Below are 17,029 nucleotides of genomic sequence, written 5' to 3' on the forward strand. Positions count from 1 at the left end.
TAATAAGTGGGATTTCTTGCCTTATAAATGGGGTTGGGACCATCAGTTGTGTTGTGCAGAAGTCAGGTGAATACACAGCTGATAGTCCTACTGAATAGACTGTTAGAATTTGTATTCCTACTGAATAGACTGTTAGAATTTGTATTATGGCAAGAAAAAAGCAGCTAAGTAAAGAAAAACGAGTGGCCATCATCACTTTAAGAAATGAAGGTCAGTCAGTGTGAAAAATTGGGCAAACTTTGAAAGTGTCCCCAAGTGCAATTGCAAAAACCATCAAGCGCTACAAATAAACTGGCTCATATGAGGACCGCCCCAGGAAAGGAAGACCAAGAGTCACCTCTGCTTCTGAGGATAAGTTTATCCGAGTCACCAGCAGCTCAGATTAGAGACCAGGTCAATGCCACACAGAGTTCTAGCAGCAGACACATCTCTACAACTACTGTTAAGAGGAGACTTTGTGCAGCAGGCCTTCATGGTAAAATAGCTGCTAGGAAACCACTGCTAAGGACAAGCAGCAAGCAGAAGAGACTTGTTTGGGCTAAAGAACACAAGGAATGGACATTAGACCAGTGGAAATCTGTGCTTTGGTCTGATGAGTCCAAATTTGAGATCTTTGGTTCCAACCACCGTGTCTTTGTGTGACACAGAAAAGGTGAACGGATGGACTCTACATGCCTGGTTCACACCGTGAAGCATGGAGGAGGAGGTGTGATGGTGTGGGGGTGCTTTGCTGGTGACACTGTTGGGGATTTATTCAAAATTGAAGGCATACTGAACCAGCACGGCTACCACAGCATCTTGCAGCGGTATGCTATTCCATCCGGTTTGCGTTTAGTTGGACCATCATTTATTTTTCAACAGGACAATGACCCCAAACACACCTCCAGGCTGTGTAAGGGCTATTTGACCAAGAGGGAGAGTGATGGGGTGCTACGCCAGATGACCTGGCCTCCACAGTCACCAGACCTGAACCCAATCGAGATGGTTTGGGGTGAGCTGGACCGCAGAGTGAAGGCAAAAGGGCCAACAAGTGCTAAGCATCTCTGGGAACTCCTTCAAGATTGTTGGAAGACCATTTCCGGTGACTACCTCTAGAAGCTCATCAAGAGAATGCCAAGAGTGTGCAAAGCAGTCATCAAAGCAAAAGGTGGCTACTTTGAAAAACCTAGAATATAACACATATTTTCAGTTGTTTCACACTTTTTTGTTAAGTATATAATTCCACATGTGTTAATTCATAGTTTTGATGTCTTCAGTGTGAAAGCCTTAGTTACTTACCGGTAACGGGATTTTTCGGAGCCCATAACAGCACCACGTGAGAGAGAGAATCTGCCCATCAAGGACAGGAAACCTACAGGTTAAAAAGGGTGGCCCTCTCTTCCCACCTCAGTTTAGTTAACAGAGCATGAGAGTACCGCCAAGGTTAGTTATAACAAAACATAATCACATTAAGTACATTACTTTTCATCAATTTCCCGCAAGGGTGCACAAAAAGAAATCAACTCTAAGGGAGTGCACAACACCAGTGAAGGGAGGGAATATACGGGTGCTTTATTCGGTCTCCCATGACAGCACCACGTGAGAGAATTACAGAGACGACGGAAATTAGGGAGGGACCACAGCTTGAAGCACCCTTCTCCCGAAAGTAAGATCTGCAGAGCCACCCAGATCCAATCTATAGTGCCTATAGAAAGTAGAGGGAGAAGACCAAGTGGCAGCCTTACAAATTTCCTCAATGGAAAGCCCTGTCTTCTCCGCCCAGGAGGTTGATACCGCTCTGGTAGAATGCGCCTTCAATCCCTCTTTATCCCCTGAGGAGTATGCGAGGGAAATGGCCTCCTTGATCCATCTAGCGATTGTAGCTTTTGAGGCCTTACAACCCTTTCTAGCCCCCTGATAGCAAATAAATAGGGACTTATCCTTTCTAAAGCCACGTGATACTTCTAAGTACTTTAGTACGCACCTCCTAACGTCTGAAGTGTGAAGCCTCTCCTCCTTTTGATTTTTGGGCGGGAAACAAAAAGTCGGGAGAACTATCTCCTGGGTTCTAAGGAATTGAGTGGCCACTTTAGGAAGAAAGGCTGGATCAGGTTTTAATATAATCCTATCGTCCAGAATTTGCGTAAATGGAGGGCATATTGAAAGGGCCTGTAGGTCACTGACTCTCCTGGCTGAAGTTAGGGCTACTAACAGGACCGTCTTTAGGAAAATAATTTTGGGGGAGACTAAATCTAGTGGCTCAAAAGGAGGACAGGTCAAGGCATCTAAGACAAAATTCAAATCCCAGGGAGACATCTTTACTTTGGTAATAGGTCTACACCTAAAGAAAGCTTTTATAAAACGGGCTATCCAATAGTTATCTGCAATATTGGAAGAAAATAAATCCCCCAACGCCGACACCTGTACTTTCAAGGTACTGGTAGTGAGACCCAATTCTAAGCCCCGCTGCAGAAATTCCAGAATTTTCCCAATAGGGGGCCCCTCCTCCACCTTAACTTCTGCAAAGGACAGAAACTTCCTACAGGTCTTGGCATAAATACGGGTGGTAACAGGTTTTCTGCTAGCCAGGAGAGTATTCACTACATTTGCGGGGAAACCTTTGTTGGTCAATAACACCCTCTCAAATTCCACGCCGTCAAATGTAGACTCGGGGTTGGAGGATGGGAAAGTGGCCCCTGAGTGAGGAGGTCCGGAATCTCCGGAAGAACCCAGGATCTGATATGGACATCTTCCGGAGACAAGGGAACCACGGTCTTTTGGGCCAAAAGGGGCATATGAGAATCACTCTGGCCTGGTCTGCCCTGATCTTTCTCATCACCGCTGGGAGCAGGATCATGGGAGGGAAGGCATATGCCAGAGGAAATCTCCAGGGAACCATGAAGGCGTCCACTGCCAGGGGTTCTTCTCTGGGGTCTAAGGAACAAAAATTTTCCACTTTCCGATTGGCTCTTGTTGCGAATAAGTCCACAGTCGGAAGGCCCCACATTTCTACGATTCTGGAGAATATTTGCGTATTTAGGGACCACTCTCCCTCTTTTACGGAAGTACGGCTGAGGAAATCCGCTGTGATGTTTTCCTTCCCTTTTAGATGAGTAGCCGAAAGAGAGGGACAATGATCTTCGGCTTTCAGCAGAAGTGCGTTTGCTACCCTCATCAAGTTTCTTGAGCGGGTTCCCCCTTGGTGGTTTATGTAAGCTACCGTGACTTGACTGTCCGAGAATATACGGACATGCTGGCCCTGTAAATATATAAGGAACTCGTTGAACGCATGCTGCACCGCCAGAAGCTCCTTAACATTTGATGACAACTGTCGCTCACTGCTTGACCAGGTTCCCTGCGCTAATCTCCCTTCAAAGTGAGCTCTCCAACCTGCAGCACTTGCATCAGTGGACAAGACTGCAGTTGGACTACATTCCCAGGGAACCCCTTTAGCAAGATTGTCTTGTCGTATCCACCAACGAAGGGACTGTATGGCACGAGGACCTAGTGTAAACTCACGGTCTAGAAGCCCCTCTAAAGCTGCGTTATTGTACCACACATCCCACTGAAAAGCTCTTGAATGTAATTGTGACCAACGAACCGCAGGAAAAGTGGAGGTCAAGGTTCCCAATAGTGACATGGCCTTACGGAGTGACATAGAACGTTTACCTATACATTGTGCTACCAACCCCCGGATTCTATAAATTTTTTGTTCTGGAAGACAACATAGCTGTTTCCTGGAATGTAATATGACCCCCAGATATTGTTGTACCTTGAGTGGAGATAGTCTAGACTTTTCTAAATTTAGAAACCACCCCAAGCTCTTTAAGACCGACATGGTCTCCCGCAGGTGGGTCTCGCACTGAACCAACGAGTTCCCCACTATCAGGAGATCATCCAGGTAAGGGATAATTAGAATGTCCCTTTCTCTTACATGGGCCATAACTTCCGCCATTACTTTAGTAAAAACTCGCGGGGCTATAGCTAAACCGAAGGGGAGTGCAGTGTATTGAAAATGTTTAACCACCCCGTCAATTTCAATGGCCAGCCTCAAGTATTTCTGATAGTCACTATGAATTGGGATATGGTAATACGCATCTTTGAGATCGAGCACTACCATATAGCAGTGGGGAAAAAGTAACTTTATTACGGATTTTAAAGACTCCATTTTAAAGGTGTGTATTTTAAGGAAATTATTCAGGGATTTCAGATTTATGATTGTCCTGAAACTTCCATCCGGTTTCGGAACCAAGAAGAGCGGGGAGTAGAAACCAAGACCCTTTTCAGCCTCCGGAACCTCAATCAGGACGTGCTTTCTTATTAGGGTTTGTACTTCCGAAACGAAGGCAGCCTGGCGTTCTGGGGAAGAACTGGAGGGAACAACCATGAATCTTTTGTGAGGCAATGCTTTAAATTTAAATTTAAGACCATACTTAATCAGGCTTAAAATCCAATTACTATGAGAAATCTGTTCCCAAGCTGTGACAAAAAATGACAATCTCCCTCCCACCTGGGCTGATTGTGTATCCCCTGGCTTCTGCTCAATTTTTGGAGACGGACCAAAGAGTAGACCTCTACCTTTTCGACCCCTTTCGTCAGACTTGTCTTGCTCCCTCTTCCGGAAAAATTTCCTCTTCCGGAACGATCTCTTAAAGGAGGGTAGAGGTACTGATGGAAACCCCCTCTTAGGGTCCCCAGATTTCTCCAATAAGTCATCCATAGTCTGACCAAAGAGGTATTCTCCTTCGCACGGGATTGTGCACAGTCTGGATTTAGTCTGTAAATCCCCTGGCCAGCATTTAATCCACAAGGCTCGCCGAGCCGCATTTGACAGTGCTGCTGATTTTGCTGCCAACCTTACCGAGTCCACAGAAGCATCAGCAAGAAAAGCTGCCGCCCCCTGAACCAGTGGAAGGGAAGAAATAATGTCTTTCCTAGAAGTCCCATCCTTCAACTGACTGTCTAGCTGTTCAAGCCACACCATCAGGGCTCTGGACGTGCAGGTAGCTGCTACTGTTGGTCTCAGTGCTCCCGCAGCTGTCTCCCATGCCCCTTTCAAGAAAGTATCAGCCCGTCTGTCTAGGGGGTCTCTCAATGCACCCATATCATCGAACGGGAGGGAAGTTCTTTTCGCTGCTTTGGTAACAGCAACATCCAGCTTGGGTGCTTTTAACCAGGAGGAACACATAGCATCCTCAAATGGATATTTCCTTTTAAAGGATGGAGGAACACTACCCTTCTTGTCAGGTTCACTCCACTCCTTATCAATGAGGTCTTTCACCTTTGAATTTACCGGAAAGACCCTTCTTTTCTTTAGCCCCAGACCACCAAACATAACATCCTCAGCTGACTTCTCTGCCCTCGTGTCCACTATCCCCATTGTAGATCGGACGGCTTTTACTAGGGCATCGACCTACTTCAGGGGAAAGCACTGTCTATCTGGCTCACTGTCAGAGGAAGAGAAGGCGGAGGAGGAAGCGACCGATAGCTCAGAGTCTGAACCCGGCTGGGTTTCTTGAGGAATATGCCCAGACTCTGAACCCTGCAATGCTTTGCCTATTTCTTCCCTTATTAAAGTTCTTAGGCCTAGGGAAAAATCTGGAGTTTCCTCCGACATCATTTTGCTAATACAAAGCTGGCATAACCTCTTGCTATATGAATCAGGGAGTGGACAGCTGCATAAGGAACATTCTCTGTGCTTGGATTTCGAGGAACATTTGTTGCTCTAAAAGAAAGTTCTAGATAGAAAGAAGGAGGAAACATTAGTAGAACTTTCACGAAGATTCCACTCACCCCACAGAACCTTCGGTACCGTAGAAGCAGAAGAATCCAACATGCATGGCGAGGAATCACGCCGCACCGGACCGTCCTTCCTGCTCTTAGTGGTAGCTCTTCTAGCTGAATGACCAGACCCTAGCCGGGAATGGCGCTGTGCCACTAGTTGTGAGGGCTCCCCAGAGGGCTGCTCCTGCAGCAGATGTTGTTGCCTAGGTGACAGCTCTTGTGAATCTTCCATAACTTACAGTGTAAGAATGGGCTGGGAAGCACCTCTGTTTGTTACCAGACACTTTATATACTGGCCATACCGGTACCATGTGTGGGTGTGTGTTCCTCTCTCTTTTTTTTTTTTACCCAGGAGGGCGTTACCTGCTCCTTGGTCTTCCTCCCCAGGTGGCCAGGTGGGTTCCAGGTGGGCTCCTCGCCGCCAGGTCCTTAATCCCCCGGCGTTCAGCTGCTCGCGCGCAAAATTCAAACGAGCTCCGGCCCCTTCCGGTGACGCCATAGGGACTTCCTGCCCGGCGCACCGGAAGTCACGTCAGTAGGTCGCGCCTGTCACGTGCCCCGCCGGCGCGACCTGGATCTCCTGCAAATTGTAGCGGGGGGAGGAAGCCCGCTAGCGGCCCCACACCTGGCGGACATCTACCTCCCCGTGAGGCGATGTCACGCCCGCCTCAACGCTCACGGAGGCGCCCCACTGAGCCCTATCGTGGCGTCTCCAGAGGACCGGGACGGACCGGCTCCAACCACCTGCTGTGGCCCTCTCTGGGACAGGAGTCCATCTTCTGCAGGTAAGCCTGCGAGGTCTCCCATCATGGACAGGAAACCTAAACTGAGGCGGGAAGAGAGGGCCGCCCTTTTTAACCTGTAGGTTTCCTGTCCTTGATGGGCGGATCCTCTCTCTCACGTGGTGCTGTAATGGGAGACCGAATAATGTACAATTTTCAAAGTCATGAAAATACAGAAAAATCTTTACATGAGAAGGGGTGTCCAAACTTTTGGTCTGTACAGTACTTACTCCAAGCTGTAAGTCAGGGTAAAGTGTCTCAATTTAACTTGTCCTTTGAATGAGTATTCCTATCTTGTACCCTTATGGAAGGATAATGTGGGTCCAGCCAATGGGACCTTCATTTGTATTGAGAGAGGAGCCATATTGCACGCGGCTGTGAGCACAAGGGTGGTTACACATCCACGGCCTTTCTAATCATTTGTATTGCAATTCCAAAAAAACTGACTTTGCTCAAAGGACCTGTCATTTGATGGCCTTGGTCATAACAGGATCCTACCAATCTACAAATTTACCTTTGGCCTCATTCTGACATGTTACTTTTCTTGGTCTGATTTTCAGCAGCATTTTGTCAGTGTGAAATTTTTTACCGATGCCTCTACCCTGTGGCAGTCATTGCACTGGTTACCCATTCACCACAGAATACAATACAAACTCATCTCTCACCCACAAAGCTCTCCACAGCTCTGCACCGGCCTATATCTCATTCCTCATTTCTGTCTATCGCCCCTCCCGTGCCCTCCGTTCTACAACTGATCTAAGACTAACATCCTTCTTAATCCAAACCTCACACCTCCATCTCCAAGACTTCTCTCGTGCCGCGCCAGTTTTCTGGAATGCACTGCCCCAAACGATCCGATTGATATCTGGCCCCCATGTCTTCAAACGTATTTTAAAAACACATCTGTTTAGACAAGCCTATCACCTCAACTCACCAACCTAACTCACTCTTCCTTCCTAAATGTTAATCTTAATCTGCCCCTGCGTATTCATCTGTCTCCACATCCGCCATGCACCAAATACCACACGGTAACTGCACTTATACAGGTACTGGCTGATGATCATGTTCTACCTATTATGTCCCCCCATTTCCATATAGATTGTAAGCTTGCGAGCAGGGCCCTCACTACTCCTGTAACTGCTGAAATGTGATTCATTGTATTGTTTATATTGTCTGTATATGTCCCTACTTCACTGTAAAGTGCTGCGGAATATGTTGGCGCTTTATAAATAAAAATTATTATTACTACCATTAGGGATTTTCTTTCATGACAGAAAAAAAAATTGCAAAATTTCTCTTACCCATTAACAGTTAAAACCAGAAAGTGCAATACGTCAGTGATTTTTCATAGTTCCATAGACCTATATGAGTAATTTTCATATCTGACACTGACCAAAAATGTTTTTGATATAAATTGGAATAAGGCACTCCTATAATCTTCAGGGCACAAGTAGGGTCCCACCATGTATATAATAGACATAGAACATGGCACTCGTAGTAAGTGAAGAAACGCTGGTGATTTATTATAATGCATATCACGCATTCATTTGAATGAATAGATACAGTGCTGTGCAAATTAATTGGGACAAAGCATTTTTTAAGTAAAATCGTAAGCTGGTTACCAGTCAGTAATTCAAACCAGTTTTAACTTTTTTGAACAGGTGTGAGTGTACAACCGTGAGTAATAAAATGTGGTTTGACTGGTTTTAGTCAGAAAATAACAGCTAGCTGCCCCCTCAGCTTCAGTTGAGAGCTTGTTTCTGTGAGGAGTGGTTTAGTGTACTTTTTCTCCATGCCACAATTCCAAGTGTGTGAAGAAATTCCTGGAAGAAAATAAAGTAAAAGTGCTGGACTGGCCTGGCAATTCACCAGACTTAAATCCTATAGAAAATTTGTGGAGCATTGTGAAGAGTCGTCTTGGCAAAATGGACTGTACAACCAAAGAAAGCATGATAAACAGTGCCATACAAGTGTGGTTCCATGATGAAGAATTGAAGAATTTATGCAAAAACTTGGTAGAATCAATGCCAAAACGCATTGAAAATCTCATATCTGCTAAAGGAGGACATATTTCTTACTAAAATTAGTATGTAACAGTGCATTATAACATTTTATTATTAAATATTCAAAAATATGTTTTTTTTGGCTTTGTCCCAATTAATTTGCACAGCACTGTACATAGCATTCACAGCTTAAGGTCATTAGATAGATGTGGCAAAGAACCAAGTTAGATCAGTCATGGTGTACAGACATATTAATAGACTGCTATTTATCCAACAGAAAAGTATCTCATTAACCATGGAAAAGATAAGGTGTAACATCTACAATGAGAAAGCTTATAGATATATATAACTATCAATATACTCTTATCAGGGATAAAGGGTATGAACCAAATTATATACAAAAGGACCCATTTCATACTCGCGGATCAGACCCTTGGGTTCTAGTATCCGTAGTTTGTGAATTCAGTATGCGTCTCTTTTTTTTTTTTTTTTTTTTTTTTTTTTTTAGACGAAGAAGTCCTTCACCTCCCCTGTGCCACATGGGCATTTGATAACATAGATCCCATATGATGAATCGCAGGTAATGTAATACCAGATGGCATAACCTTTACCTGTGTGGGGAAGATAGAGGGTATTACCCTTCTGTATATTATAGCACCGATAACACTAAAGGCAAGGAAAAGTGCCCTGTCTCAGTGTGAGAAGGAACTGTTGTTGTGGCACTTTAATAAGAGAACCCTCATCGGCACATATCAATTTATCCCTCAGATTAGTAGGTTGTCGGAAACACGGAAAGAATGGTAGTTGGAATTCCTGAATTTCAGGATAACTATCGTGCAAGATACCCCAATGACACCTAATTGTTTTATGTATCCGGTATATAAATGGGTGATACGTATGTGTAAAATGGTTAGCCGGTTGTGGTGACAATGACCAGGGTTGTCGAGTGGGGTCAAGGGTGTAATCTACATATCCCATATTTCTGAATTTGTTTTGCATATCTTTTTACAGTATCTGGCATACCGTGGTGTTTGAGACTATCCAAATGACTCGTTGAAACGGAGAATGGGGTAGAGATGGTTTGGTGGCCATAGGATGACAAAGGTGTCTTTGATAACTATGGTATCCAGGAAAGAGATCAGGTTGCTATCGGAATATATTGTGAACTTTAGTTCAGGCCACATCGAAAAGAGAAGCACACTAGATTCATGAACTACAGACATTAGAACCCAAGGGATCTGTGAGTATGAAATGGGTCCTTTTGTATATAATTTGGTTTACACCGTTTATCGCTGATAAAGGGTATATTGCTTTTTCGTTGTAGATGTGTTACAAATTATCTTTTCCATGGTTTCAGACTTTTCTGCTGGATAAATAACAGTTTATTAATATGTACAGTACAGACCAAAAGTTTGGACACACCTTCTCATTTAAAGGTTTTTCTGTATTTTCATGACTATGAAAATTGTACATTCACACTGAAGGCATCAAAACTATGAATTAACACATGTGGAATTATATACTTAACAAAAAAGTGTGAAACAACTGAAAATATGTCTTATATTCTAGGTTCTTCAAAGTAGCCACCTTTTGCTTTGATGACTGCTTTGCACACTCTTGGCATTCTCTTGATGAGCTTCAAGAGGTAGTCACCGGAAATGGTCTTCCAACAATCTTGAAGGAGTTCCCAGAGATGCTTAGCACTTGTTGGCCCTTTTGCCTTCACTCTGCGGTCCAGCTCACCCCAATCCATCTCAATTGGGTTCAGGTCTGGTGACTGTGGAGGCCAGGTCATCTAGCGTAGCACCCCATCACTCTCCTTCTTGGTCAAATAGCCCTTACACAGCCTGGAGGTGTGTTTGGGGTCATTGTCCTGTTGAAAAATAAATGATGGTCCAACAAAACGCAAACTGGATGGAATAGCATGCCGCTGCAAGATGCTGTGGTAGCCATGCTGGTTCAGTATGCCTTCAATTTTGAATAAATTCTCAACAGTGTTACCAGCAAAGCACCCCCACACCATCACACCTCCTCCTCCATGCTTCACGGTGGGAACCAGGCATGTAGAGTCCATCCATTCACCTTTTCTGCGTCGCAAAAAGACACGGTGGTTGGAACCAAAGATCTCAAATTTGGACTCATCAGACCAAAGCACAGATTTCCACTGGTCTAATCTCCATTCCTTGTGTTCTTTAGCCCAAACAAGTCTCTTCTGCTTGTTGCCTGTCCTTAGCAGTGGTTTCCTAGCAGCTATTTTACCATGAAGACCTGCTGCACACAATCTCCTCTTAACAGTTGTTGTAGAGATGTGTCTGCTGCTAGAACTCTGTGTGGAATTGACCTGGTCTCTAATCTGAGCTGCTGTTAACCTGCGATTTCTGAGGCTGGTGACTCGGATAAACTTATCCTCAGAAGCAGAGGTGACTCTTGGTCTTCCTTTCCTGGGGCAGTCCTCATATGAGCCAGTTTCTTTGTAGCGCTTGATGGTTTTTGCAACTGCACTTGGGTACACTTTCAAAGTTTTCCCAATTTTTCGCACTGACTGACCTTCATTTCTTAAAGTAATGATGAGCACTCGTTTTTCTTTACTTAGCTGCTTTTTTCTTGCCATAATACAAATTCTAACAGTCTATTCAGTAGGACTATCAGCTGTGTATCCACCAGACTTCTGCACAACACAACTGATGGTCCCAACCACATTTATAAGGGAAGAAATCCCACTTATTAGAAATGACAGGGCACACCTGTGAAGTGAAAACCATTTCTGGTGACTACCTCTTGAAGCTCATCAAGAGAATGCCAAGAGTGTGCAAAGCAGTCATCAAAGCAAAAGGTGGCTACTTTGAAGAACCTAGAATATAAGACATATTTTCAGTTTTTTCACACTTTTTTGTTAAATTTATAATTCCACATGTGTTAATTCATAGTTTTGATGCCTTCAGTGTGAATGTACAATTTTCAGTCATGAAAATACAGAAAAATCTTTAAATGAGAAGGTGTGTCCAAACTTTTGGTCTGTACTGTATGTACACCGTGACTAATCTAACTTCGTTCTTTGTCACATCTATCTAATGACCTTAAGCTATAGATGCTACGTATCTATTCATTACTAATCATTTTTATTTTTATAGCGCCAGCATTTTCCTCGGCACTTTATATTTTAGAGAGGACTTGTACAGACAATAAAAGACATTACAGAATAACGATAATCACAAAAATCAACAGATACCAGGAGGAGAGAGGGCCCTAATGCATGATATGAAGCAAAAATTTATTACGTCCCTTTTTCTAGTTCTTATACTTGCCTATATTATTATGCATTTTATTTTTTATATCTTGTAATCATGTCCCTTTTCCATTTCAGAACCATACTTAGGCTCTCATGTATGACGGCAGGCTCGAACACGCAGCATCTGGTGCTCACCATCTGTAGTACTTCTCCACATCTACACTGAGTTCCCAGGACTGGACCACCTTCTGCACAGCGTTATGGCTCTCATCCTGAGAAGCGATCACTCACATGGGACCGCCTCTCCCATGATGCAGCACGTCACGTTCACTTCCTGCACCGCCCAATTTCATAGCAATGGGACACTACAGGCTAACACATCCCCTTTCCTTTGGCGTCATTGGTACTCCCACTACCTCTCACCCAGAAATGATTCAGTACGATACTTTAAATACACTGTAGTCATAGCTGCACACTAGCGCCATTACACAGTGGTGTTCCGCGATAGCACTCACCATAAAAAGCCCTAAGTAATACTACTAGGCAAGAGAACCAGTATCTGTATTTTTCAGGCTGTGGGGCTGTAGGGTTCTGCATACCATTTGTATATAGATAGATAGATAGATAGATAGATAGATAGATAGATAGATAGATAGAGAGAGACCTCTCATAGTGTTCATATAATTGAGGTATTTGTATTTCACTCTTTTTTGACCTGCATTACCTAGGGCTTTCTATGGTGAGTCACAGGGTTTTCTCTATCCCCTATACATTCATTGTTTGGGATCTTTGCTTATTGTACTACAATACTGTATGACATTTTGGAGCTCACTAGTTTTGGATCCCCTTCTTGGAGATTATACCGTATGTAGTACTGTATTTCTGGGGCTTATATATTTACTGCATATTTATATGTTTATCTTCTATATTTTATATTGGGGACACTTTATGTACCATGTTTATGGTTTTTAAAAGTTTTTAGTATTGTATGTCCATGTTCAATAAACATTCTTGTATATATGAGGTGTGCACGTCTTTATGTAGTGCTTTTTTTCTTACATGATCATGTTGTCTTTTTCTGCATGACGTAGCACCCTCAGACATTTTACTATATTTTGGTAGTGCATTCCCATCCCCCTCCCTTTCGTACAAAGTGTACAAAAAACACGTACATGAGAATAGCTCCATAAATTATGAGTATGTATTCTATGAAAATCATGGCTAGAACAGGTGGTATGAAGAACAGATATCTGAATGAGGCCTTAAAATGCAAGATTTTGGATGTAAAAATAAACTCTCTAAATAGAACTCAAGGTTTCCAAAATATTACTTGGGAACCTCTCAGTCTAAAAGCGTAGGAACGAAATGAATCCTATTACTGTGTTTCTCTGAAAATAAGACAGAGTTTATATTATTTTTTGCTCCAAAAGATGAGCTAGGGCTTATTTTCAGGGCATGTCTTATATTCCATGAACAATAATCCCCAAAAGAAAATTTATTAACAAAACTGAGATCAGATATATTTATATTTTCATTTTTCAATAAATTGTATCAATTAGCCAGTAGATCGCACGACACGACAGATAAATAAGGAAATGAATGAACCTATACATTACTGTAGTAACCCTGAGTGGAGTATTCAAATTATCAGACCTACAATTTCCAAAAGGAGTTTTACCCAACAAGTATATGACAAATAGATGTGGTATCAATTCTTTTTGGAAACGAAGTCTTATCATTTGATGAATTTGTTATGTGGTGCCATCTACTGGCTAATTGACATATTTAGATTTTAATTTGAATTTTTTCAAATTATATTTTATCTAAATGTTGTTAATAAACTTTGTGTTAATCCTATTACTGGTTCAGTAGCACATTTTCTTATCCGATCTGCTGTTCTCACGGAGCAGAATGATATATACTACTCCTATAGTGGTCGTTATATACAGAATTTATTATGGTCTAAAATTACCTATTTAAATTTACAATTATTATTCTCTATGTACATGGACTGCTTGCTAATATTGGTTTACCCCCCCAAAAGAATCACACTCATCAGACCCCAAGCAATTACAGTGGAGTTGGCAAGTGGATGGGCTCGCTCACACAAATCTGCGTCACAGTCAGGATTCCCTAACAGCGGTTGGCTTCCACTGGTGACTGGATGCAGAAAGACCGCTCGCGCTCAGGAGCGGAGTGATACCGGTACCCGATCTGTAGATGAGAGCTGCAGTGCAATGTAGCTGGAACAGCAAAGCAGGGGATGGTGATGCAGATCTGTGTGAGACCATCCACCATTGGCACTTGCCCACTCTTAATTGTTTGCAGTCTGTTGAGTATGATTCTTTTGAGGGGATTCTGCTTTGTTTGACGAAGGCTCCTGCTGTATTCTTTAACTTTTTTAGCTGCCTGGACACTTTCTAATTGAACCACAACTAGGGATTATTTTTGGAGTATGGCTTATAATTTAAGCATACTTCAAAAAGCCTGAAAAATCATGCTAGGGCTTATTTTCAGAGTAGGTCTTATTTTCAGAGAAACACATTAGTTGCCACATGAAAAATCAAGATACAGTAATAGTTAGCAAACCCAATAAAATGGCACATATATTTCCTGTGGCTCAGAGATATAGAGCCAAGAGGCTCAAAAACAGAGTTTTTTGTAACAAATTATGTTTTTAAGTTAGTATTTTTTTTTTTTTTTTTTTGAAAAATAAAATTTTAATTTAATAAAGTCCAACATACATCTCTTCAGCAGTGAAAAACACCACCACTGACCAGATGAGAATTTCAAGCACAGAATCATCACAGAAGAACTTTGAGAGACTTTTGGTTTCGAATCCTTCTTCCCTCCCTCATAAGACTGCCTATAGACTTAAGTCCTGCTAGTCTCAGCTCAGAGAGAAGATTACGTGATCATTTACTGGTCAGTGCAGATTTAAGTCTTGCAATACCAGGTCATATTATATTCTTACTCATCACAGCTGAGATCATACAATGCGACCTCGTAAAATATACATTGACAAAAGCAAAACTAGAAGATATACATGTAAAAGTAGCTGGAGTCCTACAGTTTGTTCCATTCAATTATGACTAGACATAAGCGAATATATTCAAGTGGAATTGAATTCTACTCAAATTTAACAAAAATTTGCATTCACTAAAAACCAGTTCTTTTGTTATATGCAACTAAATTGGGGCCACTGGCCACCAATTTTCTGAACCATAAAGGTCCATTAAAAAGAACATATATTTGTATATACTTATATTCTCCTTACCATTCACCTCCATGGTCCCTCAGTTCCTTGTTGCATCTTCTGATCACCGACGCAAAGGATGAAATCCCATGGCCTCTCACGCTAAGCTGGGACTTCCAGCCCTGATGAGGCCTGGGACAGTTCTGCGCATACAGTCAAGGCACACATCGTGACCTTTTACACGCTTGCGCAGAACCATCTTTAGCCTCATCAGACCAGGATGTCCCAGCCTAGCGTGAGGGGCTCGGGGATTATTAGTGCAAGAAGCGGTGAAAAGATGATGCGTCAAGGACCGGGCAGGTGACTGAGAAGCGGAGGAGCAGGACAACTGAGCGGTAAGGCGAGTATAAGGAAATGTATTTATATAATTTTTACATCTTAAGTTTACTATGATCTGAGGTCTGGAAATATGAGAAGCATTAAATTCATGGGGAATAACTTATTTGTGAATCAAATTTACCAGGAAAATCCACGTGAACAGGCAAATTCGAGTTCTGTCTGATCAATTCATGATCACATACAGGCATGAGTAAATTGGCTCTCGATTTGTGATTTGTTTTACCCAGCCTTACACCTCTTTCAAACACAATCTATTCAGCATTTGTAAAGATTATACATTTAGTTGTTGAAAAATAAGTTTTTATAGTCATAGTAACATAGGTTGAAAATCTAGGTCCACCAAGTTCAACCTTCCTCCCCCAAACCTGCAACTCTATATTAAATTTAAAAAAAGAAGCAAATAAACACTGTGCCGCCATTACCAAAATGCCAAAAAGCCGGTTACAAATATTATTGAAAAAGGTGAACTAAAAATAAGGAACATACAAGACAATTCAATATGTGGACAAGTGTTTAGCCCCAAGAAGGTTGGCTTAAAGGGAAGCCGCCAGTACAATCAACCCTACTAAGAAGTGTATATGGGCATGTAGGTCATAGGAAGCTGAATATAATGATATATTGATATCTGTAATCTGAGCTCTTATTCCAAGGAAATTCACATTTTTCTTATAAGTAAATGAGCTGTTAAAATCTCTGGGCCAGACATGGATCTTACGGAGAATCTGCCACCAAGGCTTATTTTAAATGAAAGGGGGCATTACAAGTGTGAGACATGTAATGACTGACAGTCCGTTATCCTGACTTACATGTCTGACCATGGTAACTACCCTTCCATTTTAAAAACTCTTGGGGATGATCCTCAGGGAGATCTGTGTTCGGCCCATAGATCTTAACTGCTCATTTATAAGATAAATGTGGATTTCTCTGAAATAAGACATTGGATCTCAGATCTAAAGATATAATTTTATTCAGCTTTCAATGATCTACATGCCCATGTAAACAGCTTACTGATAAATTCCCTTTAACAAGTACACATTTCACAGCCCATGTGGAGCCCGCAATATCCTGACCAACCATGGGTCTTCCAACCCAAACTAACAGCCTCAAAAGCATATATGAAACTGATCATTTGGGTCAGGGAAGCCATGGTCGATCCGGGAAATTGTGATTTGTACATGGACCATGAAATGTCAATGTATGAAGCTGGCCACATACATATAATCAATTGCTAAGGGCAATAATCACAACAGGCCACAGTAATCAACAGTTTGGCTCTTTCTTTATAAAAATCAAAATGATAGTTACATTTTTGTCTCTCAGCTAGTGGTCCCCTGCAGCAGGCAGATAAGCCACAAGAGATTTCCTTGAAGTCTATGTGGTTGTCACGGTTTTCATCAAAAGCATTAAACAACCCTGAAATAAGAAAAGAAAAGGTCTTAACCTGGACTGCAACTTGCTCTTGTAAGACACTAACATTTAACTATGGATTATGTGTAATTAGCCTCAAAACGAATCTGACTATAAAACACTAAGCCAAAAAATTAGTAACAAACAACATTTTATACAATAAATGATTAACCAACCAAATCTGTCGAATGTTCTTTAATATCTTGAAGACTGAAATTATAGTAGTAGTCACCAATTTTAACAAAGGCCT

General features: G+C 42.2%; 1 protein-coding gene and 1 non-coding gene across 4 annotated transcripts in view; both read right to left on the reverse strand.

Annotated features, from left to right (window-relative positions):
- USP32 (ubiquitin specific peptidase 32) overlaps positions 1–17,029 on the reverse strand; it is a 257,900-nt gene that overhangs the window by 161,817 nt on the left and 79,054 nt on the right. For all 3 annotated transcript variants that reach the window (XM_073665478.1, XM_073665477.1, XM_073665479.1), the window contains one exon: positions 16,678–16,785. In XM_073665478.1, coding sequence (XP_073521579.1) covers positions 16,678–16,785 — 108 coding nt within the window. The remainder of the gene's footprint in view (positions 1–16,677; positions 16,786–17,029) is intronic.
- On the reverse strand, positions 14,669–14,762 carry LOC141256933 (Z30 small nucleolar RNA). Its single transcript, XR_012317872.1, has one exon. It is a non-coding gene; the product is annotated as a Z30 small nucleolar RNA (small nucleolar RNA).

The sequence above is a fragment of the Phyllobates terribilis genome, unplaced genomic scaffold, assembly GCF_046119375.1.
Source record: "Phyllobates terribilis strain yellow unplaced genomic scaffold, ASM4611937v1 Scaffold_2__4_contigs__length_985480577, whole genome shotgun sequence".
Classification (NCBI taxonomy): Eukaryota; Metazoa; Chordata; class Amphibia; order Anura; family Dendrobatidae; genus Phyllobates; species Phyllobates terribilis.